Source organism: Piliocolobus tephrosceles, chromosome 12 (genome assembly GCF_002776525.5).
Source record: "Piliocolobus tephrosceles isolate RC106 chromosome 12, ASM277652v3, whole genome shotgun sequence".
NCBI lineage: Eukaryota > Metazoa > Chordata > Mammalia > Primates > Cercopithecidae > Piliocolobus > Piliocolobus tephrosceles.
In genome coordinates, this window is record NC_045445.1 from 81,899,178 (window position 1) to 81,920,509 (window position 21,332).

At 38.7% G+C, this 21,332-nt stretch overlaps 1 protein-coding gene across 1 annotated transcript in view; it reads left to right on the forward strand.

Moving 5' to 3' along the window:
* TEX11 (testis expressed 11) overlaps positions 1-21,332 on the forward strand; it is a 131,119-nt gene that overhangs the window by 53,227 nt on the left and 56,560 nt on the right. Inside the window, exons 8-11 of the mRNA XM_026451789.1 lie at positions 8,281-8,321; positions 9,673-9,759; positions 11,826-11,896; positions 13,337-13,453. Coding sequence (XP_026307574.1) covers positions 8,281-8,321; positions 9,673-9,759; positions 11,826-11,896; positions 13,337-13,453 — 316 coding nt within the window. The remainder of the gene's footprint in view (positions 1-8,280; positions 8,322-9,672; positions 9,760-11,825; positions 11,897-13,336; positions 13,454-21,332) is intronic.

A 21,332-nucleotide genomic window follows, 5' to 3' on the forward strand; every position in this document is an offset into this window, starting at 1 on the left:
GTGTGAGCTTATGGAGGCATGTAAGCCTATCCTTCATTCCTGTGTCTGCCCCCGTTTTAGACAACCAATGTTTCAATTGCTTGTTCCGACTTCCCTTTCTAACTATTATTCTAAGGAGGATATAGCTCTGCCCGTTGTTGGACATTATGGGTTGTAAAGTGTGTTTCTTGGTCTGAAAAAAATGTGACTCAGCAGCCCAAATTGGTGCAGTATATTCTCTTCCAGTTCTTTTATTACATTCTGAGCATTTGCATCTACCACTGCGTAAGCAAAGGCCAATCCAGAGTTAGTGTCTATTCCTGTTGAAACTCATACCCTGGGGCTATCAGCATCAGTCTGACTTGCTAGCTGTGTTCAAGGCCTTCCCCCTGAGGAATCTGTCACATAGCCACCTTAAGTCTCTGTCTCTTTTGTTGGAAAACAGAACAGTTATTGGCATTTTGTGCTTCAGAGGGTACAAGAGGAATATGTCCAGGTTCAACTTCAGAGGGTACAAGAGGGATATGTCTAGGTTCAACCCATCTCTGTATTGCTGAGTCCCCAGATGCCCACTAATTTCATGGACCCAGGGGGCCGCCTCAAGGGAGCACACAGGGATATCCACTTGTTGATTCTCATCACCTTCCAAAGGGGATTCTTCTGATGGATATCAATATGTTCTACATTAATGCACCCCTCAGATTTCCATAGTGATTTTTCATAGAGTCATACACCATACAAACATCCTGTCAATGGGCCAGTTTTCCATTTCCCTTCTGTAAGACTACATGGCCAGGTCATTGGCCACTGCCAATGAGTCAGTCAAAACCCAAACCTAGGGGCTTTTACCACTGTTCAGTTCTTCCTTCACTGCTGGGAAAACGGCATGCAGTTCAGCCTGCTAAGATGATTTGTTTTTACCTTCCTTGATCAGATGGTAGCCTTCCAAACAGAATATTGTTTGTTCACCTTGGAACTGCCATCCATAAATTAAGCAGCTCCTTGTCAATCAGTTAAGAACTGTTTATAGGGCACTGTCCCAATGACAATAGAATCCAGCAGCTCTTCATGCATTTCCAAAGTCAGTCCTAGGGGAAATGAGACTCTCTGCTCATGAGTACCTCCTCCTTGCATTCACAGGTAGCATGATCATGTATAAACCACTTCCATTTTATTATGTAGTTTTTCTGGGCACTGCCCTCCCCGTTAGAGTGTTTTTCCAATATCACCCAAGGCATTATGGGTGTTTCAGGTTTCAGGATTATTTTCCTCCACCATCCTTCCCATCCTTCCAAGTCGCCAATGTCTATTTTATCCCTTTCTGTGTCCATGTATACACATTATTTAGCTCCCACTTACACTTGAGAAGATGCGGCATCTGACTTTCTGCTTCTGAGTTATTTCACTGAAGATAATGGCCTCCAGTTCTATCCATGCTTCTGGAAAATACATGATTTCATTCCTTTTATGGCTGAGTAGTATCTCCTTCACTTATTCTTCTTTTGATGCTTGTCCTGTCTTTATGTAGATCTGAGTTTCTGACCTATATCATTTTCCTTCTCTCTAAATAACTTCTTTTAACATTTCTTACAACGAAATCTACTGGCAACAAATTCCTTCAACTTTCTTTGTCAGAGAGGTTTTTTTTCTTTTAATTTAATTTTTAATTTTTTCTGGGTACATAGTAGATGTATATATTTATGGGCTACTTGCGATATTTTGATACAAGCATACAATGTGTAATAATCACTTCAGGGTACATGGGGTATCCATCACCTCAAACATTTATTAATTATACACTTTTAGTTATTTTTAAATGTACAATTAAATTACTTTTTACTATAGTCATCTTGTTGTGCTAGAAAATACTAGGTCTTTTACAGTCTTCCTAACTATTTCTTTGTACCCATTAACCATCCTCCCTTCCTTCTACACCCCACAACCCTTCCCAGCCTCTGGTAGCCATCGTTCTACTCTCTATCTCCATGAGTTAAATTGTTTTAACTTTTGGCTCACACAAATAGGTGAGAACATGTGAAGTTTGTCTTTCTGTGCCTGGCTTATTTCATTTAGCATAATGACCTCCAGTTCCATCCAAGTTGTTGAAAATGACAGGATCTCAAGTCTTTTCTATGGCCGAATAGTCCTCCATTGTGTATATGTACCACATTTTCTTTATCCATTCATCTGTTGATGGACACTCAGGTTCCTTCTGAATCTTGGCCATTGTGAATAGTGCTGCAACAAACATGGGAGTGCACATATCTAGTTGATATACTAACTATCTCTTCCTTCCTTCTGTCAGGTCTTCCTTTTAGTGAAGGTGATTTTCTCTGGTGGTATGATTTAACTTCTTTATTTTATTTTTTTGTGTATCTGTTTTATGTATTTTTTTTTATTTGAGGTTATCATGAGGCTTGCAAATAATATCTTATACCCCATTATTTTAATCTGATGACTTAACACTGCTTGCATAAACAAATTAACTACTAACAAGCAAAAGAAAAAACTAATACAAATTCTACAGTTTAGCTTCTTCCCCTCACTTTTTAACTTTTTGTTGTTTCTATTTATATCTTATACTGTCTGTCTTGAAAAGTTGTTATATTTATTGTTTTTTGGTTGATTCATCTTTTAGTTTTTTCTATTTAAGGGTAGTTTACACACTATACTTAACAGTGCTATAATATTGTGTTTTTTTCTGTGTATTTGTATATTACTAGTGAGTTTTGTACCTTCAGATGATTTTTTTCTTGCTCATCAACATCCTTTCATTTCTGATTAAAGTACACCCTTTAACATTTCTTTTAGGACAGGTCTTGTGTTGATGAAATCCCTCAGCTTTTGTTTGTCTGGGAAAGCCTTTAATTTTCCTACATGTTTAAAGGATATTTTTGCCAAATATACTACTCTAGGGTAAAAGTTTCTTTCCTTCAACACTTTGAATACGTCATGTCATTGCCTCCCTGCCATAAGGTTTCCACGAAAAAGTTTGCTGCCAAGCATATTGCAACACCATTGTATGTTGTTTCTTTTCTGTTGCTTTTAGGATTCTTTCTTTATCCTGAACCTTTGAGAGTTTGATAATTAAATGTCTTAAGGTAGTCTTCTTTGGGTTAGATCTGCTTGGTGTTCTATAACTTTCTTGTACTTGGATATTGATATCTTTCTCTAGATTTCTTTAGTTTTCTGTTATTATCCCTTTAAGAAACTTTCTACCCATGTCTCTTTCTCTGCCTCTACTTCAAGGCCATTAACTCTTACATTTGCTCTTTTAAAACTGTCTTCTAGATCTTGTAGCTGTGCATCATTTTAAAATTCTTTTTGCTTTTTTCCTCTCACTGTGTATTTTCAAATAGTGTGTCTTTGAGTTCACTGATTATTTCTTCTGCCTGATTAGTTCTAATATTTAGAAACTCTGACATATTCTTCAATTGCATTTTTCAACTCCAGAATTTCTGCTTGATTCTTAATTATTTCAATTTCTTTGTTAAATTTATGTGATAGAGTTCTGAATTTCTTCTCTGTTATTTTGAATTTGAATTTCCTCAAAACAGCTATTTTGAATTCTCTATCTGAATGGTCACATATCTCTGTTTCTCCAGAACTGGTCCCTGGTGTCTTATTTAGTTCGTTTGGTGACGTCATGTTTTCCTGGATGGTCTTGATGCTTGTGGGTGTTCATCAGTGTCTGGGAATTGAATAATTAGTATTATTGTAGTCTTTGCATTCTGGACTTATTTGCACCTGTCCTTCTTGGGAGGGCTTTCGTGGTATTCAGAAGTACTTGGGTGCTGTGATCTAAGCTGTATCTGCATTAGGGGACACCACAAGCCCAGTAATGCTATGGTTCTTGTAGACTCATAGAGGTACTACCTTGGTGGTCTTGAATAAGATCCGGAAGAATTCTCTAGATTACCAAGCAGAAACTCTTGTTCTCTTCCCTTACTGTCCCCCAAACAAATGGAGTCTCTCTCTCTCTCTCTCTCTCTCTCTCTCCCTCCCTCCCTCTCCTGAACTGTCTGGTATTGGGGGTATGTTGATACAAGTACCCCTATGGCCATTACCACTAGGACTGCACTGGGTCAGACTTGAAGCCAATGCAGCCCTGGTTCTCACCCAAGGCCCACTGTAACCACTTACCTGACTACCACCTATGTTGTTGGTTCAAGGTCCTAGGGCTCTGCAATCAGTAGGTGGTGAAACCAGCTAGGCCTGTGTCTTCTTCAGGGCAGCAAGTTCCCCCAGGCCCCAGGTGAGTCCAGAGAAGCTGTCCAGGAGCCAGGGACTGGAGTCAAAAACCTTAGAAGTCTACCTCAGATGTTCTATTCTACTGTGGCTGAGCTGGTTGTCAAACCATGAGACACAGTCCTTCCCAGTCTTCCCTCCCGCTTCCACAGGCCCATGGGGAGTACTGCCAGCCTACCGCTGATGTTCACTTAAAGCCTAAGGGATTCTTCAGTCACCTTGTGGTAAATGCTGCCACCTTGTGGTAAATGCTGCCAGGCCTTATTTCACCTTTCAGGGCAGTGGGGTCCCCTCTGGCCCAGGGCAGGTGCAGAAATACCACCCAAGAGCCAAGGCCTAGAATTGGGGATCCTAAGATCCCGCTTGATGCTCTACCCTACTGTAGCTGAGCTGGTACCTAAGGCATAAGACAAAGTCCTCTTTACTTTTCCCTCTGCTTTTCTCAAGCAGAAGGAGTCTCTCACAATACCCACCATGGCTGGGAATGTCGTGGGTCTCACCTGAAGCCCCCACATCTCAGAGTTTCACCCAAAGCCCACAGTGTACTACTTGGGATCACTGCTGATTATTCACGGCCCAAGGGCTCTTCAGTCAACAGGTGATGGATACTTCCAGGTCCTTCCCTTCAAGGCAGTGGGTTCCCTTCTGGCCCAGGGTGTGCATCAAAATGTCATCCAGGAGCTACAACCCAGAATGGGGGTCTCATTCCTCTGCCCAGTACCCTATCCTACTGTGGATGACCTGATATCCAAGATGCAAGACTAAGTCTTCCTTACTCTTCCCTCTCTTCAAGCAGAAGGAAGGGGTCTCCTTTGGAGCCACAAGCTATGCTACCCAGGGTTGGGGAGGGGTGGAACAAGCAAAGCACCTCCTTAGCTACCCCAGCTGGTGTCTCAGTAAGTTGCATGCCCCCAAGTCCATTGGTTCTGAGCCCAGCTCAGCACTAAGACTTGCAGTCTTTGTGGCCTACACTGTGTTTCAAGTTTATTTAGAGCCCCAGAGCACTTTAGCCCATGATGATGAGGCTTGCTGGAACTCAGATTCCAACGATTGGGATGAGAGATTCCCCACTTGCTACAGCTGGTCCAAATGCTCCCTCTGTTAGCGGAAGTTGGCTGTGTTTAGCCCAGTTTTCCTTCCTGCTGTGACAGGGCAGCACTGAGTTCAATGCAAAGTCTGATAGTCTCTGCACTCTCTCTCTCAAGTGCACAGATTTCTCTGCACCAGGCAGCTGCTGGGGGATAGAGAAGGGGTGGCATTGGTGATTAAAGACTGTCTTTCTTACTCTCTTCAGTTCCTCTTTCAACAATGTGAAGTTAGAACCAGGTAATGTGAGTGCTCACCTGATTTTTGGTTCTTATGAGAGTCCTTTTTTGTGTGTAGACAGTGGTTAAATGTGGTGTTCCTGCAGTGGGGGAGGATGATGGGTGGGCCTTCTGTTCCATAATCTTGCTCCACCCCTGTGTCTGAGTCTTTATTTTCCTTCACTTTTGAAGTATAATTTCACAAGGTACAAAATTCTGGGTTAGTGGGATTTTCTCTCAACATTTAAATAATTTGCTTCAGTCTCTTCTTGTTTGTGTGGTTTCTGAGCAGAAGTGGAATGTAATTCTTACCTTTGTTCCTCTTTAGGTAAAGTATTTTTTTCCTCAGACTTTTTTCAGAATTTTGTCTGTATATTTTATTTTCTGTAGTTTGAAAATGAAATGTCTAGATGTCATTTTTTTGTCATTTGTCCTGTTTGATGTTCTGAGCTTCCTGAATCCGTGATTTTATATATATGACATTAATTTCGGGAAATTCTCAGTCATATTATTTCAAGTACTGCTTCTGTTCCATTACCTATTCTTCTCCTTCTGGTATTCCCATTACACATATGTTACACCTTTTGTAGTTGTCTCACAGTCCTTGGATATTCTGTTCTATTTTTTTTTTAGTCTTTGTTCTCTTTGCTTTTCAGTTTGGGAGGTTTCTGTTTATATACCCTCAAGCTCAGAGACTTTTTTCCCTCAGCTTTGTTCAATCTACTAATAAGACCATCAAAGGTTTTCTCATTTCTGTTACAGTGTTTTTGATCACTAGTATTCTTTTTTGGTTCTTAGAATTTCCATCTCTCTGATTACTTTGCTGATCTGCCCTTGCATGCTGTCTGCTTTATCCATTAGAGCCCTTACAATAATTATCATAATCAATTATCATAGTTGTCTTAAATTCCCAGTCTGATAATTCCAACGTTCCTGCTATGTCTAGTTCTAATGCTTGCGCTGTGTCTTTAAATTGTATTTTCTGCCTTTTAGTATGCCTTCTAATTTTTTCTTAAAAGCTGCACATGATGTACCAGGTATAAGGAACTACTATAAATAGGCCTTTAACAATGTGGTGGTGAATTATGGGGAGAGGGGAAGCATTATTATTATTATTGTTATTGAGATGGTGTCTCTTTCTGTCACCCAGGCTGGAGTGCAGTGGCATGATCATGGCTCACTATAGCCTTGACCCCCACCCAGGCCCAAGTGATCCTCACACCTCAGCCTCCAGAGTAGCTGGAACTTCAGGCATGTGCAACCACACCTGGCTGATTTTTACATTTCTGTGGAAATGTGGTCTCACTATGTTGCCCAGACTAGTCTCAAACTCCTGGATTCAAGCAATCCTCCTGCCTTGGCATCCAAAATGCTGGGATTACAGGCATGAGCCACTGCACCTGGCTGGGAAACATTCTTTAGTCCTATGGTTAGGTCTTGGTCTTTTAGTAAGCCTATACTTCTGGACTGTGAACTTCACAAGTGCTTCTCAGGTTTTTTTCTTCCCCATTTAGTGGGACAGGATGGCTAGAGTGGACTGAATTTGATTATTTCGCTTCTCCGAGATCAGTTAGGCTCTGATATACCCCAGAAGGTCAGGCTGTAGTTAAGCAGCTTCTCTTGAGGGTAAGACTTGTTAAGAACAGGGTGCTCTGGCGTGTTTTAAAGTGTTTTGTTTCCTCTGCCCCCTGCAAGATGCATATAAAAAAAAAAAAAAAAAAGAGAGAGATTTTGCTCCAGTATTCTCTGAGTAGCTAACCAAGCTCCTGGAGGCAAAACTCACAAAACTGTGGAGGCCCCCCTATGACTGGGTCCTCCTGAGTCTTTTAATTCAGACTTGTCCACACTGAGCCTCCAGTGATTTGTCAGTTACGCTTCAGGTTTTCCTCTCCAGCATTGGGTATCATGGTAGTTTCCACTTTTGAATCTCTGCTCTAGTAAGCTGTGACTCCCTATCTTTGCCTGTCTCTCCAATCTTTGTGGCAGTGGTTTTCCCTTTTTCCTCTCCTCTCTTATAGGTCCAAGAAGAGTTACTAATTTTTCAGTGTGTTCATCGTTTTACTTGTTAGGAGATGCTGGCAACTCCCAAGCTCCTTACATGCACAACTAGAAACCGGAAGTTCTCTGTTAAACTTTATATGCTTAAAGAAGCTTGACAGAGGGGTCAAGAAACCTGGGTCTACTCTTTTCTTCATCTGTAAAATGATGTGTCTGTACAAGATAAGTTGTTTTTTAAACCGCATTCCTCAGAACCCTGGAAATTTTGTGGCACTGCCTCAGGGACTTCCAGGAAGGTGAAGCTCCAAGCCTCCACCCACTCCTCGTTCAACCACAGCAGCTCAACTTTTATCTTTTATATTTTCTTGTATATTAGACTTTTATACAATTTTATTTGAAATAAGGATTCTAGTTCCCCCTCTTCAAAAAAGCTTATAAATCACAGAGATCACCACCTTCTCTCAAGTATTATGACCCTACAATATAAAACCTTGACAGTCATTGAAATCCTTTCCTGAGGGTATATGAAGAAGTAGAAGAGAGAAAAAATATGAGGGCACAGGGAATGAGTAACTGTATCCTACAGTGGGGAAGAAGATTGTTGAAATGGTAGATTGGAGTCCTGAGCAAAAAACTTCACAATTTTGCATTTTCTTAGTTCAATTCTCAGGCACAAATGGTGTCCCTTTTTAGTTACGTTTTATAGTAAAGATTTGGAACAGTTGGAAAATATTCTTTTATTTATTTTTAGGAAGAAAGAAATGGATAGACTTTTGACTTGCCTGAATAGAGGTAAATATCTCCCTGGTTATATTCTTCATCTTGCCTCTATTCTCTGTTGAATTCTCCAAGTACACTGAGCACACTGACTTTAACCTTATGTTTGAGTTAAGCTTCATGCTTCTTATTAATGTTTGCCACAGGAATCTATTTTGGTTTCTTCATTCACAAGCAGAGAAAAGTGTGTCATCATTAGCATTCATCTCCAAATGTGATTTCAGTTCTGTTTTAATTCCTATTTGTTTTAAGGACATTTCCCTCCCTCCCTTTCTTCCTTCCCTCCCTCCCTCTCCTCCCTCCCTCTCTCTCTTCCTTCCTTCCTTCCTTCCTTCCTTCCTTCCTTCCTTCTTTCCCTCCTTTCCCCTTCCCTCCCTCCTTTCCGTTCCTTCTCTCCCTTCTTCCCTTCTCTCACTCCTGGTCCCTCTACCTTTCTTTTCTAGTAGCCACTTGATCCTAACCTAAGAATTGAACAAGTGAAAAAGGATCAAGACAAATAAAAATACTCTGAACCCTGCTGTTTTTCTTCATACCCTCTGAATCAAATTCGGGTTGTATATTCTCTTATTTTGAAGCTGTCCACCCAAGTCTGTGCCATCTCCCTTATATACTAATAATTTTTCCATGTCCACTTTATATAAGCTAATCTCCTAGTTATATCACATTTCTTTTTCTAACTACATGGTTTTTTACATGGCATCCCTTTTAACAGATCTCCCATTTTTACTGTCCATGTACCTCTTTCCTTATGTCCGAAACACACCAAAAAATTCATATCTTAGAAATTCTATCCTGCTTATTGCGGTAGTTCAATTTTATACCTCAAATACCTGTCAACAGGGTGTTAAACATAGTAAAGTGGTATAGAAACCAAACCCTTCTTTTCAAAAGAGAAAAACTTTGCTGGTTGGCATTCTTATATCTCAGAAGGACATGGGATATGTAAATGCCTTCTGATAGTGATAGCACATTCTGGTTCTGTCCTGAGCTTGCTGGCTAGTAAATATTATGCCAGCATGTTGATACTCTTCTAATTCTCAATCTCAAGTTAAATGATTGTTTCTATTCTTTATTTCCTCACATATAAATCATATCTTTCTACCTTAGGTGGTGAATGATTGCACTAATTAAAATTATAAATCTCTCCAAAGACATGTTTGTTTCCCAGAATTTGAGTTAACAACTTCTTGGAACTTGGTCATGATTTTTGTCATTTTAATTACTTCTGGTATGCACCCACACACACATACACAAAAAAGAACTTTCTAAATTCAAACTCCTGTGAGACTGTTCTTAAAGCAGGATTAAACAACTTTGCTAGAGTGTAAAATAAAACCATCAGTATCAAATTTTCTGTTTGATGCAGCCTTTGTGAAACTTTCTCAGCCTGTTGGCGAAGAAGACTTAAGTTTGGAGTCAAGAGCTAATGAAGCTCAGTGGTTTCGAAAAATAGGTAAGAAGAAATTCTGTGGCTGTGGGAAACATTGTGGGATGGTGGAATCAGACAGATGTGATTTCAAATTCTGGATCTTTCATTTGTAGCTGTGGGTACAGAGATAATAATCTGTTTTATTACTTATAAAATGGAAATAATTATATATACTTCATGCAGTTATTAAGGGTTTTAAATGAAACAGCATTTGTACTTTGTATCATAGCAGATACTCAGTGGACATTAGTTGTGTTCCTTTTCTATAGAAATGGGTCTAAGATTAAACTGATGAACTGTAACTACAGATCCCCAAGGTTGTGCTGCTAAACTTGGTTTAGAATACTTAAATAATTAATTTTTTTTTTTTTTTTTTTTTTTTTTGAGACGGAGTCTCGCTCTGTCACCCAAGCTGGAGTGCAGTGGCACGATCTCGGCTCACTGCAAGCTCCGCCTCTGGGGTTCACACCATTCTCCTGCCTCAGCCTCCCGAGTAGCTGGGACTACAGGCACCCACCACCTAGCCCGGCTAATTTTTTGTACTTTTAGTAGAGACGGGGTTTCACCGTGTTAGCCAGGATAGTCTCAATCTCCTGACCTCGTGATCCGCCTGCCTCGGCCTCCCAAAGTGCTGGGATTACGGGTGTGAGCCACCGCACCCGGCCTGGAATACTTAATTTATTTCTAAGTGTGATTTACCAAAAATGAACTGTATACAACAATATGGATGAATTTTACAAACATAATGTTGAGCAAAAGAAGCCAGATATTGAAGAATACATATTGTGTTGTTCATTTTATTTATAATTTTTAAAATGGGCAAAACTAATATATGGTGTTATAAGTCAGGATAGTGGTTACCCTGGAAAAGGAGTTGGACTTGAAAGTTGTAGGAGCTTCAGGGTTTCTGGTAATGTTCAAGATCTTTCTTGATGTGGGTGCCAGACGCATGGATATGTCCACTTTGTGAAAATTCATCAAGCTGTACAATTATGAGTTGTGTAATATACTTTATAACAACTCTATTTCAATAAAAATGATTTTAAAACTTGTGGAAGCAGTTACTACAGTGATAAATAAGCATGAGCAATTAAGCAGCAGTGCCACAAAGTGGACCGATTCTACATGAACCTTTCCCTGTGTTACGAGGTTTAATAGGGCTTTAATCCTAGGAGAAAGGGAATGAATACTGCAATCTGACTTCTAAGAAACTGATGCAAATAATGAAAAATAACAAACATCTAAAATATAGACAAGTTTGGTGACTTTAATCTTTTGAAGGTTTGAAAAGGAATGTTTTTACTTTTACTGCATTTTAATTTGGATTTTCCAAGGGGAACGTGATGCTGACTGTTGCCTGATGAGGGCTTCTACTGCTCTTTGGAAGATATGAATCTTTCCAATAATTTTTCTCAACTCTTGATTCTAGTGTACATTGTTCTTTGCTGAATTTTAACTTACTTTCACCACTGAGAGTTGGTGAGCTCTATTCATGTTGATCTTCATTTTTAGATAGATTTGTGTAAACTAAGAATTTTTTTTTTTTGAGACAGAGTCTTGTTGCCAGGCTGGAGTGCAGTGGTGCCATCATAGCTCACTGTAACCTCAAATTCCTGGTGTCAGTCTTCTGGGACTATAGTTGTGTGCCACACCTGGCTAGTTTTGTTTTGGTTTGGTTTGGTTTTCAATTTTTTTGTATAGACGGATTCTCTCTCTGTTGCCCAGGCTCATCCTGAACTCCTGGCCTCTAGCAATCCTCCTGTCTTGGTCTCCCAAAGTTCTGGGATTATAGGAATGAGCCACCAAGCCTGGCCTCAGCTAGGAATTCTTATTGCATGTCCCCAATTTTTAAAAATTCAGCAGTACCTCCCTTGGTCATTGGTCTGGTGTTGAAGATTGGAATTGACGAGAGTCTCTAAATTTACCTGGAAAAATTTTCTTTAAAACCTAAAGGTAATTGTTTAAACCTTGAGAAATCCCTTACCGGTATATTAATATCAAAGGCGTAAGTATCAGAAATTGTAATGGTACAGACTAAATGGTAGATTTTCATAATTTCATATTATTATATTTTTCCTGTTAATTTCCAGCTTGGAACTTGGCTGTGCAATGTGACAGAGATCCAGTGACAATGAGGGAGTTTTTCCTACTTTCTTATAAGGTAAGTTTCTTTTAATAAGTATCTCATGTATGGACCACAACAAGGCTATAACCACTATGGCTATAGTAAAGGGCTAAATATAGACTAGGATTGTCTCTTGATCTAGGAACTTTTAATATATATGTAAGTGGGAATGACCTAAGAAGAATTTGTTCCTTATAGGGTATAGCATAAGAACGCGGGGCATATCTCTCTATACCAAAATATCAGAAACATTCATCAGGGAGGCTAAAGTTCTACCATTTAAGACTTATTTCTTTGACTTTGAAGGGATCTCAGCCTCCCAAAGTCCTGTATTAAAATGTCAATATCTTTAGGAGGGGAATACTCTAAGTAGTTGTTAATTACCAACACATTATGAAGAGTTATGGAAATAAGTCTACAAGAACATAGAATAAGTATCTGGGGACAGCAGGGGCTGAAGAAAGAGATAAGAAACTTAGGTCTCCTTTATAAGTTTCCTATAGCAGGTCCTGAGTGTAGTGATTTGTGAGTTTGTTATTTAATTATAAGCATTTTTAAATAGTCATTGGCCTCCAAGGTAGAGGTTAAATGCCAGAAAGAGGACCAAGTATTGACAGGAGGATAAAAGGAGAAGGGCTAAAGAATATCCTTCATACACATTCAGGAATACATGGTATGATATGTTGAGATCAATTAAATGTTAAGAATTTTAGAGCTAGAAAGAACTATAAAGACAATCTAGCACAACTCCTTCATCTCACATAAGAGTAATCAAAGACCTAAAGAGATTGGGTGTCTTAAAATGCTATTAATTTAATAACAATGATAATTATGATCACTGAATATTTGGGGAGATTAAGAAATAGTCTTTGCAAGTTTAGGCATAACTGCCATTTTAATTAAGTGAAATAAATTGGTTTTAGTTTTGGCATTTGTGATGGGACTTGTAGGATTGGCGTGTAAGAATCCAAATGGCCTAGAGTTTTATTGTAGTAGCTGGGAGTTTTTCCTAAAACTAGACAATGTTAATGGTGAGGTCATGCCTAATGCCTGTCAAGATTTGCCAATGCCTCTTTCAACCATGACAATATACATACTAATTTTGGCTCTATTCAATACAAAGGGGGAAATCTATTTGCCAGGGGAAAAATCACTTAGAAATTACAACATAAACCAAGAAGTAAATCACTAGATAGAAATACAAGGGCAAATGATACTACTTGTCACTGGAAAAGATAGGAATACTATGAAGAAATGAAGCTTTTTATCTCTAGGAAGGTACTAAAAACAATGGAAAATAATATAAAATTGAAAGCATAAATCAGTATTATAATTTATATCATTTCTATGGTGACATGTGCTTTTCCAGCTGAATTTTCTCATTCAAACAGGAAGTTGCTGATTTTCATTCCGATTGTTTGTGTTCACCTGGCAGAATTCTCACTATTCATTGATGTTCTGGTTACTTCTTATCAGATGTCCCAGTTTTGTCCTTCTGATCAAGTAATTCTGATTTCACGGAAAACATGTTTACTGATGGCAGCTGCAGTTGATATAGAGCAAGGCAGAAAAGCTTCAACAGCTTTTGAACAGGTAATGTGCAACCTTCAAAGAAAAGACAAGAGTTCAGTGTGCTATTTGGTATGTTTGCCTTCCCCGATGCAGTTCTTTTTGATTCTCTTTAGAGAATCCTTTTCTCCACTCCAGCATCATCTTGATTTCAAAAGTTTGTAATGGCTAATTCCTTCCTAAGCAAAGGTTACTTTTGGCATAGCCTCTTCTTTTAAGAAGATTAGCTATCTCTTCTTTTAAAATTCCCCTTCCTATGGACCACTCTTTCCAAAAATGTTTTTAAATATTTTTTATCTTTATTGTCTGCCTGTGATTATATACGGGTTTGGACTCCACCTTTGTTTCTTATCACATGTTCTAAGGAAAAACTCATCTATTTCTATAGCTTTGATAGCCATCTGAAATTATTACTTATCTTGTTTTTCTTCTCTCAATTGCATTTGCTTTCCTTTTCCCACATTCTTAAATATCTCATTACCTTAATTTCTACAAGACAGAATTCCTTACCTTTGCCTGAATTCCCCTATCAGATTCTTAAATGTTACCCCTTTTAGGAGCTATCAATATCACCATCTCCCATACACCAGATTATTGGTTTGCTTTTAGCTGTTTACCTTTCTTCTTTCAATCTAAGAAAATTGTCTCTGAATCAGATCAATAGCATTTTTGTATGATTTTTAAGATCTAGATCGCTCTGCTTGGTTTCTCTTACCTGGACAAAGAAAACGTCCTAATTTCCCATACTTGTCACCTTCTCTCCTCTCCAAGAGATATAAACCCCTTGCTGTTTATTCTCTTCCTCCTGCTAATCTCTTATTTCATATTGTTCTTTGGATCTGGAACAAACTCTCACCAGATCTATGCCAACTATTTTGCTTCTTTTTTTTTTTTTTTTTTTTTTTTTGAGACGGAGTCTGGCTCTGTCACCCAGGCTGGAGTGCAGTGGCCGGATCTCAGCTCACTGCAAGCTCCTCCTGTCGGGTTTACGCCATTCTCCTCCCTCAGCCTCTGGAGTAGCTGGGACTACAGGCGCCCACCACCTCGCCCGGCTAGTTTTTTGTATTTTTTAGTAGAGACGGGGTTTCACCGTGTTAGCCAGGATGGTCTCGATCTCCTGACCTCGTGATCCGCCCGTCTCGGCCTCCCAAAGTGCTGGGATTACAGGCTTGAGCCACCGCGCCCGGCCCATTTTGCTTCTTTTCTCTTCCATTGTTGAGTGCAGCTCAAAAGCATTGGCGCACCAGACACTTTTCTAGGTACTGGGGATACAGAGATAAAGAAGCCAAAGTCCTTGCCTCTGAGGAGTAGAGGAGGCCCTCTTTTAAGAAGTGTTTTTATTTTAAAAGAAGATGGGAAAAGACTCTACCCGCCCCAAAGCAAAATGAACAAACAAAAATTCTACTTAACAGACAAAGGTAAATGTAATTTAATTCTCAATAGGGACTTTTGCTTTACTAAAAAATAGTAATAACATCTTATTTTTATATAGTGCTTTTCAATTTCTAAAAGTTTTTCCTTTTTGGTTGGTAATCCTGAGTTTAATTTTTTATCTTAGTGAAAAGAGATCAAATTGATGTGAGGGAAATTTCACAAACTCTTAAGTACAATCATTATTTTGTTTGTTTCTAACTACCATTCTTTTTTATTCTGTGTTCTTCCTCATGTACACCTCTGTGTTTCCTCAGAACTTTCTAATCTAGTAACCTTTCTATAATCTTTTTTCCTTTTGAAAGGATGTCTATTTAGATAATTGAAGATGCACTTCTGCCTTTTATCATCTAAGTGTAGTCCCTATGAATCAGACCATGGTACTCTGTCTCTCTAAAGAATACTTGTTGATTTCTGTTGTATACATCTGCTCCCTGTTCTCTAAACCCTCATAAACAGGAATATTTCCAAATAAGTAACTGATGAAGGAATATAGATGGACTGCATAGTTTTATCAACATTGCCTCTACCCTTCTGAGTATGAGTTAGGGGAAAGTGAGGGATAGGTAAAAACATATAGTAATTGTAATTTGTCAAGAAACCACATCTTTTCCTAGAGCAGGAGTGGGTAAACTACTGCCAACTGGCCAAATCAGGCCCCTGGGGGATGTAGTTGAAAATAAAGAAAAATGGCCGGGCGCAGTGGCTCAAGCCTGTAATCCCAGCACTTTGGGAGGCCGAGACGGGCGGATCACGAGGTCAGGAGATCGAGGCCATCCTGGCTAACACGGTGAAACCCCATCTCTACTAAAAAAATACAAAAAACTAGCCGGGCGAGGTGGCGGGCGCCTGGAGTCCCAGCTACTCGGGAGGCTGAGGCAGGAGAATGGCGTGAACCCGGGAGGCGGAGCTTGCAGTGAGCTGAGATCCGGCCACTGCACTCCAGCCTGGGCAACAGAGCGAGACTCCGTCTCAAAAAAAAAAAAAAAAAAAAAAAAAAAAAAAAAAAAACGGAAAAAGAGGGGTAAAATGGCTAGGAAAGCCTAAAATATTTACAATCTGTCCTTTTATACAAAAAGTGTCCTGATCCCTATCCTTGATTGTATTTTAACAGACTTATTGAGGCATAATTCACATACCTTACAGTTCACCCACTTAGGTATACAATCTATTGGTTTTTAGAATATTCTCAGAATTGTGCGACTATTGATGCAATCTAATTTTAGAACATTTTATCACCCTAAAAAGAAACCCCTTATCCATTTAGCAGTCACTTCTCATTGCCTGCCACCAGTACTAAGCAACTATCTACTTTCTGTCTGTATAGACTTGCCTGTTACAAATATTTCATATAAATGTCATCATCATCATATTTTATACAAATGTCAAATGTTTTTTGTTCTGTACTCTTTTCTGACTGGCTCCTTTTATAAATGCCTAAATAACATTTTCAAGGTTCTTCGTGTTGTAGCGTATATCAATGGCTGAATTATATTCTGTTGTATAAATATATCACTTTTTTTATATCACGCCCAGGCTGGGGTGCAGTGGTGTGATCTCGGCTCACTGCAAGCTCCACCCCCCGGGTTCACGCCATTCTCCTGCCTCAGCCTCCTGAGTAGCTGGGACCACAGGCGCCCACCACCGCGCCTGGCTAATTTTTTGTATTTTCAGTAGAGACGGGGTTTCACTGTGTTAGCCAGGATGGTCTCGATCTCCTGACCTCGTGATCCGCCCACCTCGGCCTCCCAAAGTGCTGGGATTACAGGCAGGAGCCACCGCGCCCAGCCAATATATCACATTTTAAAAATTCATTCATCCATTGATGGACTTTTGGGTTGTTTCTAATTTTCAGCTCTTGTGAATAATGCCATGATGAACATTTATGTACAAATTTTTGCCTGGAAATATGTTTTCATTTCTTTCAATATGAAATATACCTAGGAGTGGTATTGCTGGGTCATACAGTAACTCTGTTTCATCATTTGAGGAATGCTGGAGTTTTTCAAAGCATCTGCACCATTTTACATTCCCACCAGGACTGAATGAGGATTCCAATTTCTCCACCTCCTTGCCACCACTTGTTATTATATCTTTTTAATTATAGCCATCCTAGTGAGTATAAATTGATACCTCATTGTGGTTTTGATGTGCAAAAACCACATGTGTGGTTTCTGTGGTGACTAATGATGTTGAGAATCATTTCATGTGCTTATTGGCCATTTGTATATCTTGTTTGGAAAATATCTATTGAAATCTTTTTGCATTTATTTATTTATTTAGAGATGGAGTCTTGTTCTGTCACCCAGGCTGGAGTGCAGTGGCACAGTCTCAGCTCACTGCAACCTCTGCCTCCCAGGTTCAAGTGATTGTCCTGCCTCAGCCTCCCGAGTAGCTGGGACTACAGCCACATGCCACTGTGCCCAGCTAATTTTTGTATTTTTGTAGAGACAGGGTTTTGCCATGTTGGCCAGGTTGGTCTCAAACTCCTTACCTCAAGTGATCCACCCACCTCGGCCTCCCAAAGTGCTTCATGCTCATTTTAAATTAGCCTATTTGTCTTTTTACCACTGAGTTGTAATAATTCTTTATATATTCTTTATACTAAACTCTTATCAAATACATGATTTGCAATTATTTTCTCCTATTCTGTGGTTTGTCTTTTCCATTTCTTGCTAGTGCCCTTTGAAACACATTTTTTATTTTTATGATATCCATTTTATTTATTTTGTTATAATATCTGAGACCATTTTGTAATCCAAAGTCATGAAGGTTTACCTCGATGTTTTCTTCTAAGATTTTTTATATTTTCAGCTCTTACATGTAGGTCTATGATCCATTTTGAGTTAATTTTTGTGTATGGTATGAGATAGGGGTCCAACTTTATTGTTTTGCATGTGAATATCCGTTTGTCCTAGTACTATTTGCTGAGGACTATTTTTTTTCCCATTGAATTATCTTCGTACCATTGTTGAAAATCACTTGACCATAAATGAGAAGGTTTATTCTCAATTCTATTCCATTGACATCTATGTCTATCCTTGGGGCAATACCACATTGCCTTGATAATTATAGCTGTATGTAGTCAGTTTTGAAATAGGAAGGTGTTAGTCCTCCCTCTTTGTTCTTCTTTTTAAAGATTGTTCTGGCTATTCTAGGTCCCTGGAATGTCCATTAGGACCAACTTGTTGATTTCTGTAAAAAAGCCAGCTGTGATTTTGATAGGGGTTGCATTGAAACTGTAGATCAGTTTAGGGAGAATATTAAAGCCTCTGATTCATGAACACGGAATATCTTTCCATTTATTTAGGTTTTTCACTTCTTTCAACAATGTTTTGTGGTTTTCAGATTATAAATTTTTCACTACTTTTTGTAGTCTATTCAGATTTTGTGTTTCCTCTTGAGTCAGTTTTAGTAGTTTATCTTTCTAGAAATGTATCCATTACATCTAAGTTATTGAATTTGTTAGTTTACAGTTGTTCATAGTATTCCCTTATAGTCCTCTTTATTTTTGTAAGGTCAGTAGTGATACCTCCTCTTTTATTCCTAATTTTAGTTATTTGTGTCTTCTCTCTTTTTGTTCTTGGTCAGTATAGACAAAAGTGTATCAATTTTGCTCTTTTTGAGAACCAACTTTTGGTTTCATTTTTTCTATTGCATTTCTAGTCTCTATTTCATTAATTCCCACTGAAATCTTCCTTCTGCTTACTTCCAGTTCAATTTGCTTTTGTTTTTACAGCTTCTTAAGGTAAAACTTGGAGTTACTGATTTGAGATATTTTTTATTTTAATATCAACTTTTGCAGCTATAAATTTCCCTTTAGGGACTGCATTAACTGCATCCCATAAATTTTGGTATGTTGTATTTTTTCATTCATCTCAAAATATTTTCTAATTTTCACTGTGTTTTCTTATTTAACCCATTTATTATTTAGGAATCTGTTGTTTAATTTTCACATATTTGTGAATTTCCCAAATTGTCTTCTCTTGCTGGTTTTTAATTTTATTCCACTGTGGTCAGAGTACATACTTTGTGACTTCAATTATTTTAAATTTATTTGAAGTTTGTGTTATGGCCTCGCATGTGAGCTATACTAGAGAAAGTGCCATGCATGCGTGCTTGAGAAGAATGTACGTTATACTTGGGTTAGTGAAATGTTTTATGGCTAGTAGGTCTCGTAGGTTAATAGTGTTGTTCAAGTGTTCTATATCCTTGATGGTTTTCTGCCTACTTATTCTATTCATTACTTGAAGTGGGATACTGAAGTCTCCAACTAATAAAAGTTGAATTGTCTATTTCTTTCTTCAATTCTACCCAGTTTTGCTTTATATTTTTGGGGCTCTGTTGTTAGGTTATATATATTTACAATTGCTATATATTTCCAATGGATTGGCCCTTTTAACATTATAAACTTTTCTTCTTTGTCCCTGGTAATTTTTGTTTGTTTGTTTTAGAGTCTATTTTTTTCTGATATTAGTAGTGTTACCCTAACATTCTTATGGTCAATGTTTCCATAACGCAACTTTTTCTGTCCTTTCACGATCAACCTATTTATTTGTCTTTGAACCTAATATGTGTTTCTTGTAGACAGAATATAGTTGGATCATCTTTGTTTCAATATGATAATCTTTGCCTTTTATTGGGTTGTTTAATGCAGTCACATTTAATGTTAGTGTTTTTATGGTTGTGTAGCAGGACGAGCCGCAGACAAAACTCCTCAGACACTGAGTTAAAGAAGGAAGGGGTTTATTCGGCCAGAGGGCATCAGCAAGACTTCTGTCTCAAGAGCTGAGCCCCCCAAGCGAGCAATTCCTGTCCCTTTTAAGGGCTCACAACTCTAAGGGGGTGCGTGTGAGAGGGTTGTGATTGATTGAGCAAGCAGGGAGTACATGACTGGGGGCTGTATGCACGGGTAATTAGATTGGAACAAAACAAGATAGGGATTTTCACCGTGCATTTCTATACAATGTCTGTAATCTATAAATAACATAACAGATTAGGTCAGGAGTCGATCTTTAACTACCAGGCCCAGGGTGCGGTGCTGGGCTGTCTGCCTGTGGATTTCATTTCTGCCTTTTAGTTTTTACTTCTTCTTTCTTTGGAGGCAGAAATTGGGCATAAGACAATATGAGGGGTGGTCTCTTCCCATAGTTGAATTTACTTCTGCCACTTTACCTTTCCATTTCTATATATCTCATGTATTTTTTATTCCTGATTTTCTGAACCTTTACTCTTTTCTTTTGCATTAAGTGAATGTTTTCTAATGTAATATTTTTGTTCTTTTAATGAGTTTTACACAATATTTGAGTTATTTTCTTAGTGGTCACTCTGGGGCTTACAATATAGATCTTAATTTATCAGAATCTACATCAGATTATAAACCAAATTTCAGTGAGATATAGCAATGCTATTCCTATTAGCTGTGTTCTCTCCTCTTTTTTAATGCTATGTTGTTATACATATTACATCTATATATGCTCCAAACACAACAATACATCTTATAGTATCACTTTATAGAATTTTAAGTATTTTAAAGAAACTCAGAGAAGAGGCTGGGCATGGTAGCTCACACCTGTAATCCTAGCACTTTGGGAGGCCGAGGTGGGCAGATCACTTGAGGTCAGGAGTTCAAAATCAGGCTGGCCAACATGGTGAAACCCCATCTCTACTAAATATACACAAAAAAATTAGCTGGGCATGGTGGCAGGTGCCTATAATCCCAGTTACTCAGGAGGCTAAGGCAGGAGAATCACTTGAATCTGGCAGGCGGAGGTTGCAGTGAGCCGAGATTGTGCCATTGCACTCCAGCCCGGGCAACAAGAGCGAAACTCTGTCTCAAAAAAAAAAAAAAAAAATAGAAACTTAGAGAAGAAAGTATATATTATGGTTTCTTATATTAAACATGTTACTTACCTTTTATGCTTTTCCTCATTTTTTCCTGTAGATTAGAGTTACTGTATGGTCTCTGGATTAGTCTGTTCTCTCACACACTATGAAGAAATACCTGAGACTGGGTAATTTATAAAGGAAAGAGGTTTAATTGACTCATAGTTCCACATGGCTGGGGAGGCCTCAGGAAACTTAGAATCATGGTGGAAGGCACCTCTTCACAGGGTAGCAGGAAAGAGAATGAAAGCCGAGTGAAGTGGGAAGCCCCTTACAGAATCATCAGATCTTGTGAGAATTTACTATCACGAGAATAGCATGGGGAAAACTGCCCCCATGATTCAATTATCTCCCTCCTAGTCCCTCCCACCACACATGAGGATTATGGGAACTGCAATTCAAGATGAGGTTTGTGTGGGGACACGGCCAAACCATATCAGTCTCATTTTCTTACTCCAAAACAGCTTTTTTATTGTCAAATACATTTCATTTCTATATGTCAGAGGCCCAACAATACAAATACATATTCACATATATATAATTTTTTTTTTTTTTTTTGAGACGGAGTCTTGCTCTGTCGCCCGGG